Source organism: Rosa rugosa, chromosome 6, assembly GCF_958449725.1.
Source record: "Rosa rugosa chromosome 6, drRosRugo1.1, whole genome shotgun sequence".
Taxonomy (NCBI): Eukaryota; Viridiplantae; Streptophyta; class Magnoliopsida; order Rosales; family Rosaceae; genus Rosa; species Rosa rugosa.
The window spans coordinates 37,902,172-37,922,087 of NC_084825.1; the positions used below are offsets into that span (position 1 = coordinate 37,902,172).

General features: G+C 38.2%; 1 protein-coding gene and 1 long non-coding RNA gene across 6 annotated transcripts; both read right to left on the reverse strand.

The window, feature by feature from the left end:
• Positions 1 to 7,726: 7,726 nt before the first annotated feature.
• LOC133715848 (protein REVEILLE 5) lies at positions 7,727 to 12,078 on the reverse strand. Of its 3 annotated transcripts, XM_062142512.1 has the most exons (9): positions 11,593 to 12,078; positions 11,162 to 11,219; positions 10,280 to 10,403; positions 9,990 to 10,166; positions 9,741 to 9,833; positions 9,254 to 9,363; positions 9,047 to 9,106; positions 8,254 to 8,371; positions 7,727 to 8,178 (listed from the first exon to the last, which is right to left on the reverse strand). In XM_062142512.1, exons 1-8 carry the CDS (start codon positions 11,850 to 11,852, stop codon positions 8,264 to 8,266), a joined length of 990 nt encoding a protein of 329 aa, XP_061998496.1. In that variant the 5' UTR covers positions 11,853 to 12,078; the 3' UTR covers positions 7,727 to 8,178; positions 8,254 to 8,263. The 3 variants fall into 3 exon arrangements, with proteins under 3 accessions (XP_061998496.1, XP_061998497.1, XP_061998498.1); XM_062142513.1 differs by lacking the exon at positions 7,727 to 8,178 and having other exon boundaries at positions 9,047 to 9,119; XM_062142514.1 differs by lacking the exon at positions 7,727 to 8,178 and having other exon boundaries at positions 9,047 to 9,138.
• Positions 12,079 to 14,831: 2,753 nt separating this feature from the next.
• Positions 14,832 to 18,998, reverse strand: LOC133713778 (uncharacterized). 3 transcript variants are annotated; one of them, XR_009848241.1, is made up of 7 exons: positions 18,860 to 18,998; positions 18,364 to 18,429; positions 18,049 to 18,279; positions 16,089 to 16,141; positions 15,642 to 15,789; positions 15,181 to 15,227; positions 14,832 to 14,901 (listed from the first exon to the last, which is right to left on the reverse strand). It is a non-coding gene; the product is annotated as an uncharacterized LOC133713778 (long non-coding RNA). The 3 variants fall into 3 exon arrangements; XR_009848242.1 differs by having other exon boundaries at positions 14,850 to 14,901; positions 15,194 to 15,227; XR_009848243.1 differs by lacking the exon at positions 15,181 to 15,227.
• Positions 18,999 to 19,916: the final 918 nt, after the last annotated feature.

Consider the following 19,916-nt stretch of genomic DNA (forward strand, 5'->3'; position numbering starts at 1 on the left):
CATCGTGAATTGCTTAGCCATCTTATAAATGAGAACCGAATTAGACTCTGTATATACTACCTCTAAAAGGCGTCAAGAGATATAAGCAACACTATTCTTACATCCCACATCAGAAACATATAAAGAGGAGGGGACCTCCCTTACCTATAAAAGCGATCCCTTCCCTACGTAGAAAAGTCTTGATCCATAATCTCCCCACACTTGTATTACAATGGCTACTTAGCCACTCTCATAGTGAAACATTCTAAGTGGATGCCTGCCTTCATGAGCTAGGTAAACCACTTTACTTCTTGTGTCATTCTCTATTTCTATCCTGCTTCTTACTTAATTAGCCTCTGAGTTATGACAGATTTGGCTCCGTTATTGGGAATCACAAACATGAAGTCTTGCCCAAGCTCTTTTGGTCACCTTGCCATGACATCATGGCACCTCGGTATGATCTCAAGCCCTTCTTTGTGAGATCTTAGTGCCTCCTATACATGACTCAGGCCTCCTTTGTCTGATCTCAGTGCCCCCTACGAGATTCAAGCCCTTATTTGCATGATCTCATGGCCTCCCATATGTGATGATCTCACGGCCTCCATTTCGAGATCACATTGCTTGTACGAGATGAGATGCATGGCCTCTTTTATCTAATCTCATGATCACCTCGGCATGATACCATGATCACCTCGGCTCAATATGATCTCATAGTCACCTCGCGCATGATCTCATTGCCTCCCACTTGAGTGAACTCATGGTCAGATCTCCCGCTCCCGTGATCCCATGATTACCTCGGCTTGATAACACTGGCCATGATTTTATCACTCGGCATGATCTCCCTGGTCATGATCGATATTATCTCGCACGACATGCATGATCACCTTGGCATAATCTTATCTCGCTTGGCATCATCACCTCGACATGATCTCGCTGGCCATGATCTTACTTTCGGTCACCTCAACATCTTATCTCACTGGGCATGATCTTATCTCGCTGGACATGGTCACCTCAGCATGATCTTATTCCCCCAACACACACACACACACACCAAAATCACCTTGACATGATCTCCTCCGCCCACATACTCGGATTCTTCCTCTTTACGCACTAAATGCTTTCGACTTTGTTAAGTTAAAAATCAATTGTACGTGTAGGTTCTTCAGTTTATTTAGTGTTCTAGCTTCTTCTTCTTTTTTTTGGACAAAAATGAGATTTCATTAAACACCCAATTGGGTAGCAAATACAAGACAGCCCAAAAGCAGGAGTAGTTTAAATGAAGAGGCTCTAATGAGAACCACTATAACGAGAACTAGTTGAGAATTTTTCGATTACATTTCGGCAAATCAACCGTTAGATATTTAGATATTCATGAGCGTATCACTTCTACAAATTTTCAACCAAATTGGAAATCGTGAAGGCATTTATAATAGTGATTTATCATTTATGAACATGAACAGTTCAAATTGTACAGATTTGGTCCGTCCATTTATTTGATTAAGTCCAACTCCATGAGGAAGTTCAAAAATTTGGGCCATGTTTAAAATATAAGAAACTATTCATTGCACCTACGTGCATTTACACTAACAGAAATGTTATTGAATAGTGGGTTTCACAAAAAAAATTATCAACTAGTTTGTGATTACCTGAATTTTCGTTATTTAATTCTTGCAGTTAATAATGAACCAGTTGTACGAGTTATGGTGGTTATGCTTTATTCATATGTTGTTATGAAGTGGAATTAATTTTCGGATGAATAATTATTCGAAACGCATAGTTTGGGGGGGGGCTTGAAATTTGACTTTTATACGTCATGAAAGTCGTAGAATACGTCGATATGAGTTCATGGACATGCGGCACGCGTAAATCGGAGTTCGTACGAGAAAGTTATGATCAGCAGAAGTTTCTTCTAATTTTGGAAATTACTATAAATAGAATTTCTGAAATTGGAAATTCATAATCTGACTTTTTTGGAAAGTTTCCTTTTTCAGAAAACCCAAACACTCCGTTCTCTCTCTTCAAACCCTCGACCCGACCCGGACCCGTTTTCTCAACCTGGCCGGAACTCGCTCCTCTGGTGACGGCAGACCACAACACCAACCTAGATCTCTACCTCTCCTCCGTTCGATCCTCCCTGCGGTGCTCTCTAGAGGCAATTCTCATCCACAGCGGTGCAGTGAGGCGGCGAAGCTTGGTGGCAGCGGACCCGATCAGTTTTCATGATTCCGGCGACGGCTAGAGGTGAAACCGGTCTCATTTTGCTTGTGGAAGCATCCTGAATCGATCCTTGGAGGTTTGGTTGATCGATTCTCAGTGTGGAACTGCAACTCAAGGTGAACAGTATTTTTTGGCTTGCGGCGGTGATCTAGGCTGAACCGGCCAAAACCCCAGGTATTAAAGTTGATCCTTATGTCGAGCTCTCCAAGTGGACAGTCGGATTGAGCTGGTTTTGAGTTTGGCACGGCGGCGTGAGCGGTGCACGTGCAGACGGCTGTGGCGGCGTGTCCGGCCATGTCTGGGGCAGTTTCTTACTTCATTATCATCTACTCGTCGATACGAGCTTTTTGATATATGATACATAACTTTTGGAGATCGTTTGATAATGTTAAGGTTCTTACCGGTTTTGATTATCTCGATTTTTGATCCGTGGGGATCCAGCAGTTCGATCGACTTATAGTTTTGATATATTGATCGTAAAAGTATTCCGGAGACTTTGGGTGGTCTCGGATGAAGTTTCGCCTCAATTGGCGTTACTTATGGGTTTTAGTTCAAATAGGGATTCGAACTTTAATCGCTTGTGTTTTGAGTATTGATTTGAGGCCGTACTTTCCTTAGGTGCTTGACAGTGTGCATTCTGTAAGTTATCTAGTTGTGTGAAGACGCAGCAAGAATTTCGAGGTGAGTAATCTCACAATGTTCATTTACGAACAGAGTTACCTTTATCGTTTTGGGAGTTATTTATTTAACTGCAAACTATAGTTGATATTAGTAGCATTCCTGAGCGAATGACTACGTGTGTGTGTGTGTGTGTGTGTGTGTATTTACGTGAAATATATATATATTCGTGTGAGTGTGATGTGTGATGAAACAATATGCATGGTTGTGACTTTTCGGGAAACAATATCGTGGAAAAAAATATTTTCTATTGTTTGAAAAGTGCTGAGAATGTGACATTTTTGAGTCAAGTGTGACTTATTTTAAATGTATTGGTCTTTGTACCAAGAGTCACATATGGTGATCAGGGAAGGGGAAATTTTTTATTAGATTTATGCAACATTTTTAGGTTGTGTACGACTTATTCAAATGTTTGGTTCGAAGACTAGATGAGTCTGAAAATCATACGTCACAGATGGTGACCAAGGCATGTAACCAAGAACCATACCTTTGGCCGGGTGAGCGGTTACGATAAGTTAGAGCTCTAGTCTGTCTGCCATTATAGCTTATGGGGGTAACGGTAGAGGTTGCTTGAGACTCATAAGTATGTAGTTTAAAGGAGAGTCTCGAGAGTATTCTTTCTTTTATTGTCCATGAGAGACTTTGAACTTCATATTGATTTGCTGAGTTATCAAATAACATGTTTGTGTCACGGCGGTGACTTGTGTTGTTCCTTCTGAGGAAAGGACTTGGAGTGTTGGAAGGAATCTTGGTTGAGCTGTTTCCTTAAGTTGATTGATGGTGTTATTGGGATTGGTGTGAGTTGATTGGTTGTTGTATTTGAGTTACTCATACAAGATTTCATAAGCTTACCGGGTTTGTTGTATAGCAACCTGATGCATTATTTGATGGTATAGGGGTTAATCTTGCAGGTCAGGGCAATCGTGGTTGAAGCTGAGATAGTGTGTTCACAACTGTACGGATTAGAAGCAAATTTTGTTGGCTTTGCCATTGTTATGACTTTCGTTATGTAGTAAGCTCTGAGGAGCATTTACGTTTATTTTGTTGTGGCAATTTAATTCGTAAACTTGTGTAATATATGACTCTACAGAGCGAGTATATATTGACATTATGGGTTCAGGGCATCAGTATGTACTTGGTTCAAAAGGAAAAAGTTTTCCAAGTATTTTGTATTGATGGCTGAACCATCACGCATGTATAATTCTGGGATTATATTAATTTTTAAATATGTTTAAAAATCGGGGCGTGACAAAGTCCTCATTATATATAGTGATCCTCATTAGAGCCCTTCCCATAGTTTAAAAGATTAATTTCAGTTTACCCCCCTGAGGTTTGGGGGTGTCATCATGACACCCCCTCTATTCTCAATTTTGAATTTTAACCCCCTAAGCTTTCCAATTTCAGTCAACCGTGTCTAATTTCTCAGATTCCGTCCAAATTGGACGTTAACTCTGATCTTGGGGCCCACTTTAAAGGCTAAAAGGGTAAATTCAAGATTAAAAAAAAAAAAACAGATTCGACTGCTCTCTCTCTCTCTCTCACCGCTTCACCACCACCATGGCCCCCGACCAAGACGACGTCGTTCTCCCCAAAGGCGACCTCTCCTCCTCCCCCCAAGACGACGAGGAAGAAGATGACGACGTCGACAACTCCTTCCTCCACCTCTGATTCCCTCCCCGTCGCCATAGCCACATACCGCTCCTCCCGCCGTCACCATCGCGCTCCTTGCTCTGCTTACCACCGCTGCGCCGGCGACGACCACGATTGAGTACGACCCGGTCTTGTTGCAAGGGTTTCTGGACTACACGACGCAGAGGGCCCACTTCTCCACTGTCGCCTTCAACGCCACAAAAACCCGACCAACATTTTCAGTTCATCTGCCATTCAATTTCTCACCCATGGGAGAGCAAACCCAGGTTTGAAGCCCCGCCAGTCAATCTCGAATACCCAGTTTGTGTTTTCACTTATTTTTGGGTTTTCCATTGGCTTTTTTTTTTTGGGTTCTAGGTTGTTTTTTTTTTTTTTTTTCAAAGGGGGGTTTTGCTCTACTTTGGTTTGTAGTGATTGAATTGTGTTCTGGTGGTGCAGTTTGAGGCGTTTCAAGCAGGTTTTTGTGGATTTTGGGAGGTGGGTTTGGTTTGAAATTTTGATTGGAGGTGATTTCAGGTGGTGGATGTTGAGGAATTGGACACGGAGTACTTTGTTTTTTATGGAGAGGGACGGATCCAAACCGAAGATGAGAACGCAGTCGCTGGTGGGATGAACGGAGGAACCGCGACAGTCGAAGAGATCGGTGACGAAGCAGTTAACGTCACAGTCTGAATCGGAGGTGGGTCTTTGGGGCTACCCATCAGAGGTGAGAGAGAGAAGAACAAGTGGGTCTAAGGAAGAAAAAGGAATGAGTTTTTTTTTTCCTTTAAATTTTTTTTTCTGTCTTAAAATAACTATTTTAGCCCTTGAAGTGGGTCCGATCGTTAGAGTTAACGTTCAATTTGGACGGAATCTGAGAAATTGGACACGGTTGACTGAAATTGGAAAGTTTAGGGGGTAAAAATCCAAAATTGAGAATAGAACCTCAGGAGGGTAAACTGAAATTAACAAAAACAAAAACAAAAATTGGGAATAGTTTATAAAATGTTACATAATATTTAGTTCTCTTTGGTAAGTCCGGCTAGCTGCAACACCAATCTACATCCCTAGCATGTTACATGTATATATTATCCATAAAAAATGACATTGTACATCTTGTTTTTGTTTGTGGTAGAAGAAAATGAGTTTATTCATATAGAACTGAATCAATTATTACATTTGACAACCGAAACACTTAATTACGAATATGTCGATCATTTACCATGCACCGTCTTTATTATTATTATTTTTTTATTGAAGATGCACCATCTTTATTTTGTTTGTTCCACCAATGTAGCAGTGTAAGTGGAACATAAATTTCAACTTTTATTATGGTTTCTGCAGAATGATAATTGCAATTTTAACTTTTGGGCATAAATTTCCTCTTTACATTTAGGAATTTAGCTCGTGAGCACAAAGGAAAACCCTGAATCTCTGCAACTGCCTGGCTTTTCATCCTAACTGATCACTGCATACTGGTTCATCATCGCTTGTAGAAGCATATTTCATTTTGATATCTCCGATTCTCCGCAGATATTGTTGCGCGCTAAGAGGACAATATTGATGAAATTTCTTAGGACCTAATACTGCCAATCCCTATATATTACATAGACGTAATGTTAAATCCTCGATCGGCTTGTATATTTTCATTGTTTCCTTTCCCAGATTTCCTCAGTAAGTTGTCCTGTTGTGTATGTCAGATGCATGGAAATTCTTAAACCCATTCTAGCTAGTAGTTTATTCCTAGGCTCTCATAGCTAGATTCTTGCATGACTGATCCTTAATTGCCTTCACATATAATTCAGAATAAATGCTATGCAGATCGACTTTTTCTCTTCTTTGCTCATTGCAAACATTTGTGTACGTCGATCTATCTCGATCTGCACAATGTTTCTTACAGTTAGTTGTAGGCAAGAAGCTAAAGGTTTCTTCATTTTCTTCAAATTTCTGTCTCTTTTTGCTCAACCAATTTCATTCAATATATCTCAATTATATTCAACCCTGACATGCACAGAGAACATACTCTATGGAGGCGATGCCAGGCCTAACTTAGGAACTGTTGAACTCACCCCACACTCGAAATAGTTCCCCGTAGGACGGTGTACTTATTCGCAACCTTATCAGTTATCACTTATGGGACTCTACTACTCAGTCACCTTCACACTTCACTACCAAGTTCACATTCATGATCGACACTTACAGACGAAGTCTCCTCCAGCGGTGGGTTTGCCTTTTTGGCTTTTTCCTTGCACCTTTTTGGTATCCAATTGCGCCTAACTCCTCCGGTGCTGATCTAGGACTATTCAACTGGACCACTCGTTTTGATACCTCGCTCCCACAACACAATTGTGATAGTTGAGTTTGATATCAAAGAAAACAAGGAGTGGGATCCTCATGGACCTCATGTTGGGATCAATATAAATATTATCTCATCAGTTGTCAATGCTAGTTGGGATTATAGTGCCGTGCGATCGAGGAAGGTGGCAAATGCACAAATAGCTTACAATGCTACCACAAACATGCTCAGTGTGCTTTGGAGATACCAAGAAGACTCGAAGCCTGTTTCTGGTGGGAGTACTAATTCTCTTTCTTACCAAATTAACTTGCGAGATGTTCTCCCCGAACTGGTTACAATTGGTTTCTCAGCTAGTTTTGGACGTGAAAAGGGAAACTATGTGATAATTTCATGGGAATTCAATTCAATTTCGAATTCTGATGAAAGATCCAAATTTAATGATATAAGTAGCAACAATGGAGAAAAAAGGAAGCATGCATTCTTCGTAGGGGTGGTCAGTGCAATTTCTTTCTTCATTTTGATGCTTGGTGTGGCCTTGTGTACAGTGGTGGTAAAGAAGCAGAGAGCCATCAAAGGACATGGAAATGTTTACTCCACTGCCGCGGTGCCCTTTATAACTAAGAACCTCGAGAGACTAGCCTTTCCACGACGGTTTGCTTACCAAGAATTAGTTGTAGCCACCATTGGATTTGCAAAATATAGAAGGCTAGGCCAAGGAGGGTCAGCACAAGTTCATAAAGGAGTCCTACAAGATATAGGTTGCACAATTGCTGTCAAGCGAATCTAGAGGCACACTCGGAGAGATTCCACCAATAATTTAACAGGATTGACTTGGAATAAAATCCATCTGGAATACTCGTATAAACTCCAGTCCAGCACTTTCTGATGGAAACCATAAGAATATGAATATAAACCCAAAACACAACATAAACTAATATGGGAATCCCCATCCAAGTGGTATTATTAAGATTGTGGTACTTCTTGAGTTGGGAAACATGAGGCGTGAAAGGGATTCCTAAACTCAGATTGAAACTTCACAAGGCTGAGAAGTACCACAAATGTATCCACTGGAGTTGGATGCACCATCATTAACTCCTTTCCTTATTCACTAGCATGTCAAAACCAAAAACATGTCTAAACAACCATGTACAGCCAACAGATGTACAACTACAAACTCTATACAAGACAGCCAAGGCGGACACTGAATTGACTGTATCATCCTTCATTTCTTGATGACCTGGTTAAATTAAAACTGGCATTGATTCTTCGACAAGCTGCACGGTAACTGATCTATCCTGCATAACCCTGCATATTCCGCATATTTACAAAGACTCCGCGCTAAAACTGTTAAGTGAACTTCATCGTTCCGCACCATTCCCCTGGAATTCACAGTTTAGAGTGAAAAATGGGTACACAAAAATTGCATATATTAAGGAGTAGGAAGTTTCATTTACCTTCCGTTTCCTAAGTAGATAGGATGGCATTCTCCGATTTACCATGGCAAGAAAAGTTGCAACTGTTCTCAGGTTTAGCTTTCTCAGATTTTGTTTCATATGATAAAAGTATCCTTCTCTGTGTAAAGATCAACAGAACCGTTAGGTATGGTCTCACAACATATTTTATTTAAGCTACTAGAAAAGACGAGCCCATACTAAATTATCAGTTTGTCCACCTTGAAATGAAAGCATGTTTCAGATGGGTTCTAAGGTTATCAATCTAAACAAAATGGTTGTAAAATGGTCGTTTTACAAATTAAATCGACTTGTATGGCATCCACCCTGTTCAGATGACGAGGGAAACTACAGGATACGTGAACAGGCATAAATGTGTGAGCTGCATTCTTAGATCAGCAGCTAATAATTGCTATCTAGAGGAATTCTGTTATATGGTAAATGCGAAGATATGGGCTTGACACTCTCTCTCTCAGACATTTGTTCCTTATAACTATCACCACATAGAGTCGGCACAAACTTAAACCGATCACAAACTTAAACCAATCTGTGAGCTAGATTGTCGTGCAAGGGTATCTCAAATTCTTAAAGAAGTAGATTTTTATTATGCCAGAATGAAAGCTCAGTGTAGGCACATCACAGAGCTAGGTGTGAAAAATTGTGCGTCTCACTCATTGTGCAGTTCAAAAACCAAAGAAGACAAACAGGTGGAATGTTTACAATGTCACTTAAAACACCCAAGAACATATAAAGCTGTCAAGAAAGAAATACTGTCATTGAGAAGGAAAGTACTTACATGATCCTCAAACTCGGGACTTGTTAAATTAATGGATAGATTTCGCATCAACAAAAGTGCCTGTGAAAGGTGACTGAGTACATGAGCAACCCCTTAGCAGTTAGAGAAAGACCAGACATTACTTGATATCAGTCTTGACTGTTAGCTCTGAATTGCCAAATTAAAAATTAAAATAACAAATGTTGGCAAGATTCTAAAATGACATACTGTCTCCAAATTTATAGGGTCCATTTGTTTCAGTCTCTCCAAATGACTAGTCGAACTGGGGTCAAAAACACTGCCGATGAATTTATACACCTGAGCAAAATCTGGCAAAACTGCACAAACAGGAACTACAGTTAATACTGAAAGAACTGCAACAACTGTCATGAACAATGATATCAATGCAATACTAGAGTAGAATCAATATCTGTTTGGGAGTCGCATGCAAGGAGCATATTAACTCTTAAGAAGAAGAGCATAAACAAGTGCATAGCATGAGTATTACTGTGATGGAACATAGATCATTTCTGCAGTCATATGCAAACAACTGAAAATATAAAGAAATGAAAAAATAAAAAAATTATGAAAAACAGTATTTGACGGGTTAAGGAAGAATGACGTCCTTTAATTAGCTATTATGTTTAACAACCAATAAAAATTACTTGAGGCATATTAAGGATTCACCAAAAGAAAAATGAGATAGAATTTTAACCTCTCTGTGGCTGGCGAGTTGTAGGCTTGCTTTCGTTACTACTACTGTAGCAAGAGTTCTGTGCATCTGTTGAACCAGCTAGCTTTCCATCATCTAAGAAATAACATAATAAAGACTATAATTTAACATTAACTTTTATGAGAATGATTTAACAACATAGAGCAAACTTCAAACTTCTTATTATCACGAAAAAAAAAAAATTAAAAAAAAAAAAAAACAAAGACCAAGATAGGTGGGAAAAACTGAAACCTTTAGTTATTTGTGATGCATTGACTGGAGGCACATAACTATGACTCCAGGAAGGTAAACTTGCACTGGTAACTGGAGTGCCAAGCACAAATGAGGAGTCTGGCTGGTAAGCATATCCATGTTCAAGCAAAGCAGATGAGGATTCAAATGGCACAACAACTTGAGATGCTACTGGAGCTGCCAGAAATTAACTTATAAACAAGAATTCTTTTAATAAAAAAATAAAATAAAATAAAATAAAAAAGTAAAATTGCCAAGAAAGCAATGGTTGACTATGCTGAGTTGCTGACCACTTTTAGGAGCTTTTTGTGGGTATGGATGAGTTGCTTTCCTCTTTGGCCGAGGAGGAGGTACATGCTCGCTTGTCCCTTTTTTCTGAACCTTCAAAAAGTACTTTTGTGCATGGCTACGTATCTGACAAGGATAACACTTATCTTTAGTACGATGAAGACATGTAGAATTCACAGACAGAAATGAAGGAAAGAGGATATAAACTAAGCAAAGATTTAAGGAGATGCTCTAACCGTCTCCAGGTTCTATAGGTAGAGAAGCATAGCAACTTGCAAAACAGGTGTTTGGTCGTTAATTATTTTCTTTACGTCAAATGAAATAACATGCCTGAACTGGCAAACGTAAAACTTCAATTATTAACCATGCCAAATTTTTCCAAAAGATCAGGAGACTATATCAATTTTATTAGCACCTATGATTCAAAATTGCAACGTAATCTAATGTACATTATCCAATAAAATGAATGTTATGTTGTTATATTTTATGTGGTTAGCTAGCATTGAAATTCCGCTGAACAGTTAATTTTACTGGTGAGTTCATACACACAAGACGATCAGTTTCTGCTCAATCAACAAAAGATGCTGCAGCCATGAAATTTCAAGAGGCAACCTTGCAGAACCCTACAAAATTTTTTCGACTCTTATGATACCCACATGTATAAACAAAATCTATGTTTCTCCGTGGAACATATAGGTAGTTCACTATAAATTTAAGAATGACAACCTGACATGGCAGAACAGAGAGAATAGCAAAACCTAACAAAACCACCCAACTTTACTTTTATTATACATGTAAACCATTCCACTTCATGCTTCAACTAACCAATTCAAAGTTCAGAAATCTTTTGTTCATACATAAGTCTGACTATGATAAGTACTCACCTGGATAACCGTTTTTGAGCCAATAAATGCTTCAATCTTCTTCCAGTCGCGGTCAAATCTGCATCGACAACAAAAACAATTACTGACATAAGTCGTAACCCACAAAGCTTACAACCACAGTAGCCCATAACACTATTCTTTTACATATACAAAACAACATCACAATGTCTCACTTCTCCCCAACTAAAAAGCCTCTATCTCACTCATCCCAAACCCGAAAACACTCGCCCCTTTAGCTCCACAGTCAGCAAATTAAACATACACAACCTTTGAATTACCTACAATTACAAGTAACAAATCTCAAAAAACCAAATGAACTCTAAAGATTGAAACTTCTTCATATATTTTCACCTAAACCAAGCAGGGCTTCAATTCCCAGATACAAAATCAAAAACCAACAAAAAAAAAAAAAGTGAAACTGAAGAGCTTACAGCTGGAGAGCTTCTAGAAACTTGTCGTGCTCCTGTTCAGTCCAGCTCTCCCTGGACTTGGTAATCGTATAGGGTTTCCGGATCTTCTTGCTCAGATCCTCGGCCAACGACGCGGCGTTTTGGGGCGCGGACGACGTGGTGGTGGTGGTCGTAGAAGGCGTGGTGGGCGGCGGCATGGAATTGAGGCCCGGGAGGCCCATGTTGGTGGGATCGAATAAGTAGAAACCCTGAGGTGCTGGGTTTGGGTTCACAGACACCATAAGCTACTGATGAGCTTGAAGCTCTCTCTCTCTCTCTCTCTCTCTCTCTCAAAGCCTTCAAAGATGTGAACTTGGTGAAAGCTACAGGAAAGTAGAAGAGGGGTTTTGAACTGTGTGTGATTTGTGAACTGGGGTTTTTCTGGGTGAGATGATTTTGGTTTGTGCGTCTGTGGTTTTTGGTAGGAAATGTGGTTTAGAAATGCAACCGCCCTTTTGGCTATTTCACTCTTTTCATATTTATACATAATCCTTTAAAAAAATATGAAAAAATTATGGTTGGGTAAATTTTTTCTTAATTTTTAATTTAACTGCTCTCGTACCCAGTAGTGACGTGTGATACTAATCCATAGATTAGTCATGTGATTTGACTAATTTTAAACTGATATAGTGTAGTTAGTGGGAAGTATATTGTTTAAAAAGTAGTAATCTACGTAATTACGTAAATTAAGAAGACTTTCTAATTATTATCTAGTGTTTTTATCATAAATCATTACAGTCTTCTTTTAACAAACTTATGTAAGTTGTAATTATTTATTCTCAAATTTTTTTTTTTTATTATATGTGACTATTTATCGATAGATTAAGATTAATGTATTTTGTGTAGCAAATAACAATTATGCACGACTTGTTAAGTTTATAGTGTATTTTTGAAGTAGCAAGTGGAGGTAACAGCTAACAAAGCTGCCATATTTTCATCTACAAAGTCCTAACACAAATTTATATGCCATTTTTTCTTTGGTCTGCAAATTTATTTGTCTTTTTTTTTTTTTTTTTGGTTTGGTTACAAAGGAGGCCAATAAGGCCTAAACACAAAAACAGCAAAAACAACTAAACATTCTGGGCATTCCCAGTTCTTCTAGGCTTAGCACAAATTTATCCGTCTTTGAACAAGAACAATTATTTTTTCTTTTCACATCCAAAGAAAATAAGAAAATTCTTATTCAAAGAAAAATACAAATAAAAAACAAATTCCCTCTCACTGTTCAGCAGACAACTTGCTTATTCTGAACAAGTGGGCCCATCCTTGTGTACTTACTCTGTTCTGGCCGTACGCGTGGCAGTATTTTGCACACGATACCAAATCTATGTACTGAGCACTGAGAAAGTGGCACGTGGCAAGTATTGGACGGCAATTTTAGCTACGTGGAACAAAGCAATTGGTCGTTACCTAATCTAGGAAATGATCAAACGTCCGACGTCCGTATTCTCAAGCGGCACAATTGGCAATTTTGGTTACGACCAAGATGATAGCTTCGAGTGAATTCGATTCCATCTGTTTGGTCTTTTTAGTAATACTCGTCAATTGAATTTTCAATTTTCAATTTTCAATTTTCATTCAATTTATTTTGGTTCATGTTTTAGGGAATCGATATTTGTGAGAAAATGGTTGTGTATTCATTGATAATAGGAGTCTCTTTATATAGATGATTACAATGCATAGAATCTGAATCATACAAAGAAAGGTAATCATACATTGAATAGGAATATCTAGATCCTTCTAATTTAACCTTATTACCATTAGGTCAAGTAACCTAGGATTTGGGTCAGACACACAAATAGGGATCTACTTGAACACTCCCCTTGTGTCGCCCAAACGCGGTGCTTCTCTCGTTGTCTCGCTAAAAACCTTCACTACAAAAAAGAATTCAAATTGCCACGGCATTGTGCCGTCGCGGAAAGTGAAATTGCCGTCGCAAAAGACCAATGGCGACGGCAATTGCGCCGATGTCGTTGAGGGCGTCGCCATTGGTATTTGCGACGGCAATTCCGTCGTCGCAAGCTTAATAGCGACGGCAAACGTTGCCATCGCAAGAATTTTGCTACTGAAAAATGCCGTAGCAAATATCCATGGCGACGCCATCGACCACTACCAAAGCTTTGCGACGGCAATTTTGTCATCGCAAAAGTTTATTTATGAATAAATAAAAAAATCTGGCATGCAAAATATGCATGCTGGATTTTTTTTTTTTTGGGTGGATAATAGCTGTACAAAATGGAATTAAGCATATTGAAAAGGGAATGTTGCACCTTAATTTTTCTCATGAATGTCACAAAGGAAATGAAGCTCTTATACATGAGTTTACAAGATAATACAAGGTAGTTTTTTTTTCCTATACTTCAAGATAAGCCTTGCCGGGACCTCCCAAGAACTTGAAGATGTTGTGAAACAGAATGGATGCTTTAAACCTGGACAATATCATGATTTAGTGGCAATCCCAGTTTACTTACTTCGTGCATGTCAGCTAAGCACCTAGTTGCTTCTTCAACTCGTCCCAGCTGAAGACAAAAGAATGCTCACTGTAGCCTTCACTCATTCTTTCTTCGATCAGATAAAGGATGTACAGCGACATCCTATCAGAAAGAGATGAAAATCAATATAAAATAATGATTGTGTACTATGATTACAGCTCTGAAAAATTATCAGACATTTTAGCCCAAAACAACCCTAAAGTTTATACCAATCACTTGACATCAAGACACTTACTGTAAAGAAGGAATATAAACAATACCTTTGAAGATTCTAATGCCATTGACATTTCCATCCATGCATCTCCTAAACCATCATCATCTTCAGTGCTTCCGTCCTCTTCTACACCAACATAAACACTTGCAGTAAGGAAAACAAGAATTCAATTGAACAGGCATAAACCGCTAATTACTTGGAAGAGAAAATATATTATTAACAGCGGTGTATTGTTTTCACTCATGATAATTAGACAACAATCAAGCAAAGATCTAATATTCAGACATGTAAACATAAGACACTAAACCCAATGTAAGATACTAGCTTCAACTTATATGTCTAGCACCAACTTGCTTCTTCTCTACAAGCATAATGCAAAACTCAACATGGATGTCAAGAAATCATAAGTTTCAAGCCAGTATATATATCCAGCTAAATGCTGGTTTAAGACATGTAAGATAACAGGGTGAAGTTCTAATAAAGCTATTTATCATGGCTTGCACAAACACATGCTGACCTCATATGAATTCCAAAGAATAGTCATAATCTTGTAAATAAACAAGGAGCTCAGGACCTTTGAAATACCTGCAAAGTGTGCAATCAGGGAACATCATAAGGTAATGAACAAAAAGGTAGGAGCTGTAGTCAAACCATAAATTTAAAGCCAAGAGGTTTCACAATGCTAGTTCAAATGTAGGAGCTGTAGTCAAACCATAAACAAGAAACATGAGTAATCCTGAAGTAACACGAAAAATTAACAAATGAGACCCAAGTTCATAAGGCGCAGTTTAAAACAATATCTTTTCCTACTGTTGTCATTGGGATTAGATTATTGATATCATTTCAATTCTGGAATTCTTTTACCTCTGTCACTGACCTAGAAAGCCACTCTTCTTCTACTCTTGGATAGCCTGCAATACAATGTCATTGTACTTCTCAATCATCTAAAATCATAAACAATCATTCAATTACAAAACCACCCAAATTAACAAAATTATCTTTACGAAATGTGAATAATGGTAGGGAAAAAAAAAAGGCAAAATTTCCTTCAAAGAATTCATTTTTCTGTAAATTCCAAACTTGGTAGGGCTAGCAATTATTAAACAACACCGAAAGATGATCCAATTCCATCCACGAACAAAAACCCCAATTGAAGTTTGGGATACAAATTGGAGACCAAGCAAAACCCTAATTTTGATTACATTCGCTCGAGCTACCCAATTTAGAAAATTAACAGAAGAAGAGTATAAGCTTCGGTACAGAAAATTAGAGCAATCAAATATTGAACAGAGGACTGAGAAATGGGGAGGGAGGAGGATGATTACCTAAAGCGAAGAGTGGAGATGGTTCAGATCGCAGTGAACCGACGGCGTTTAAGGGACATTGAAACCCATCAAAACCACAGATTTGCTCTCCCTCTCTCATTCAAAGTACCACAGTTTGTTCTGCTATATGTTCGTCCAATAATGCACCCTAATATACCAAAAGCAAAAAGCCAAACAATCGAAATTAGCAAACCCTAATTTACAAATCATTGAAAACATAACAAGACTAGTATATTTAGATCAGTAACAAGATTCTATGCAAGGTATATACACACACACATATTAAAATGGATGCAGTTCCAGCAGATTCTGCAATTATTCATTAAGAATGACAAAAAGAAGATAGGCAACTAAACTGGAAGAATACAAAATATAAACAATCAATTGAAAAGCTAAAGTAGAAATTAATGAATCACTATAGGATAGTACCAAGTGCACAAATTTCACCTTGTTCAACCAAGATCTTCAGTCTCTCGTCTTCTTTCTCTTAACTCAATGATCTACCATCAAAATCAGAAGCCTTACATCATTAAAATGTTTGATTATTTAGTAGCATAATGACATTAAGTTGGGTAATTGCATGGGTATCTATTTCAGCTGCTAGCCAAAGTGCCAAAAATAATGCAGAGGTTCGTCAAGAAAGTAGTATTAAGACAAAGTATAGGCATAAAATCAAGTTGGAATATATTGGTTTAGTCTCTTCATCAAAATCAAAAACATCAAGATATACTAAAGAGTCATAACTAAGGTTTTTCTTTTAACATAGCGGAATAATGTCCAGACAAGAAAAAATATGTTCTCAAACTTGGAATATACATAATCAGACAATCTTTAGATTAAGCATTTGATTAACTAGTCAGATGAATATAGCAAGCAAGTATTTCAAACCAGTCCAATTCCATCACTTTCTTCATTCCAAACTAACAAAATTGAACTAACAAGATAATTAGACTGAAGATATCTAACTGTGCAAGCTTTCTTTTTTCAACAGGAATACATAGTTACTTCACAAAGTCTTCCGAAAGGCAGGCCCTTGGGTGATAATGTCCGAGGTAAATGTGGAAAACTTGTCACTTCCTCTATTCCTCCAAAAAAAAAAAAACCAAAAAAAAAAAAAAAAAAAAATATATATATATATATATGTATGTATAACTTTGCTCAGGTGCGGATATCCGCACCTAAGAAAAAAGGTACGGATTTGAGGTTTTAACCCACTTTTCGATCACATTTTCACATCTTAACCGTTCAGTTTTTAGGTCCTAATGTATAGATCACCTCTGCAAAATTTCAGCCAAATCGGTGATCGTTAAGGCATCCAAAACTGCAATTTACAACAATATAAACGAACGGTTCCGGTTCGGCAGATTCGGTTCGTTCGTGTAAATTGCAGTTTTGGATGCCTTAACGATCACCGATTTGGCTGAAATTTTGTAGAGGTGATCTATACATTGGGACCTAAAAACTGAACGGTTAAGATGTGAAAATATAATCGAAAAGTAGGTCAAAACCTCAAATCCGCACCGAAGGAAAATCTGCGGACGTCCGCAGCTGAGAAGCGCTGTATGTATGTATATATATATAATGTAAAAGACTACTAAACCTAATTGACTGCAGATGTTCAATTCCAACTGAATATTCATGAAATGGTGGCCTAGTGCAAATTTTCCCAATTAATGTGAAGGGAGTGGGTGGAAGCTTGGTGGGTTTGTGAACTGGTCTGGTGCTTGGGTAGTTTCCTATACTTACAACTCTCTTATGAACTGGAGTTCCTCAGGTAAGTGTGGTTTCTTTTAGCACCAGTAGACCTGCCAAAAGCTCTTTTGACAGCTAGCAGAAATAGTTAGAAGTGTTTTTCGGGTAGGTAGGTAGAAGTACCTAAGGAAGGATGTCCAAGTGCTTTTAGAGGACACACTTACTGTGAAGTAAATATTGAAATTTTATGTGCATGTAACAAAAAGGCTTCCAGCAAAAACAGTTTACTAAAGAAAATCCCAAACAGGCCCTAAATCGTGTGAACCAAAGTTATTAGTCCAAGTGATTTATATTGTTTCACTACTGAAGTCTGATTCACTATGTACATGAATTTGATATGCTTTACAGGAACATACTACCTATTTGGTGCAGTCTGTGTCTTGACAATCCTATTTGTGGCTAAGGGAGTCCCAGAGACCAAAGGAAAAACTCTACATATCCAAAAAATGCCTTCCCCTTTCTTCCCAACAAAATCGATTATCAAAAATAGTGAATCAACAAAGATGACCAAGAGACTGTAACTTATTCAAGGCATTCTGATTTTAATCATGCATTAGTTCCAATATATAGTGTAGGGAAATAGTTTATAAACTATATCGAAAACATGTTTAGAATATGAACATACCTCAATTTCATGTTTAGAATATGAACATACCTCAATTAACTCTTTACGGGCCCCCTGCAGCTCATCATTATTGCTCCTCTCCTTGAAAATCAGTGGATTGTAAAATTCGGACAGATCAGTAAGCTCCTGCGCCTTCTCCTTTAACACTTGTTCAAGTGCTTTAATTTTCTTCTGGGCTTCAAAATCCTCATTCACTGCCTGTTTGGCTTGGAGCTGGTCTTTCAATTCAATTATTTCTGAGTGAAGCTTCTCATTTTCTCTCTGCAATTACCAATAAAGCGCAAGAAATATCAGAGATTTATTCATCCAAATCTCAAAGTTTCGAAAAGAAAATAGACTACAAACCTTTCTCTTTTCTGCCAGCGCTATCAGATTTTCTGCTTTCTTCTGCTCTGATTCTGCTCTCTCATTCTTACATAAATAACCACAGTATTAGCTCATATCAAATAACATGCCGAGAATATAAGCCAATCATATTGTGGCCTTTAGATTACCCAAAGGAGAGAACTAAACAAATAAAAGATAAGAAAAATGATTAGAAGAAATTCAAGCATCACTCAATCCATGAAAAACAGATAGATATATATAGATAGAATTAAGAGGACAAGATATATGATGAACGATTTATGACATTTAGATTATATATCCAAATATTCCAATGCAAATCAAAGTTACATAACAAATCAAATATATACGATGCAAAGCCCAGAAAAACAAATATCCCATTTGATTTGTTGAAATAAAAGACCACTTCCCTGGAGTAAACCCAAGCCAAATCGAATCTTGGTTTTGATTAATTAGCTCCCAAAACATGAAAGGAAGTGAGCTTTGAGCTTCTGACCTGTTTTGAGAGTGGAGATCGACAAGATGCAGTCCACAAAGTGAGAGACAAACAGATCTGATTGATTTCTGGGTATTAGAGTTTAGGATCTGAGCAACGGAGGAGGAAGAAAAATTGGAAGGAGGTGGAGCTGAACTAGCAGGTGTCGACTTCGCGGATTGCTATGGTTGACTTCGTTGTCGGGACTGGATGGAGTGAGCGGGAAATAGCAGATGGAGGGAGCGGGAACAAGAACAATGTTCATGAACCCAAAGTCTTTGCCGATATGTTTAACTTTGGCACCGATATTCACCCAAAAGTAAAAAAAAAAAACTAAAAAAAAATGTATAAAATGAAAATAGACGATGGCAGAATCTACCGTAGTTAAAAGTAGAGAAATTTAGCGACGGAAAAAATATGCCGTAGCAATTGAAGGCACATTTATGCGACGGCGACGCCATGCCGTGGCAAATAATTTTTCTCTTTGCTACACCGCATTTGCCGTAGCGAATTTTTGATCAATGGCGACGGCATTCTGACGCCGACGCTAACTAGTGAAGCTAAATGAATTCTTTTTTGTAGTGCTTGTCGAGTAACAAAAACCCAGTGAGACAAAAATAACATCGGTCGAAGAGGAAAAAGAGCACAACACACCCTTCACGTTTCGAGACCATACATGCTACTGCTGCTATCGAAGGTCTCTGCTACTACTGCTACTGGTGCTATCGAAGGTCTCTGCTACTGCTGCTACTGAAGGTAAGCTCTGCTACTGCACCAAGATAACCTTCACTATTCCCAATTCAATAAATGTAGAGATTTCACCATGTTAACCCGAACTGGAATTCAGTCTACATAGTAACAGTCCTATACTCCATTGCTCACATAAACAATTACTTCAAACCTCTACTAAATCATTCCTATCTGGGACCTCATTTATCGTATTAACCCATTACATATTCATTTCTAATACTAAACTTGCAGAAACTATTTTTTATTAAACATGCAATTAGCCTTTGTACAGTAACACAAAAGAGTACCAGGATCCAGTACATTTTCCAGTCAATTTTTGTAAAGAGCT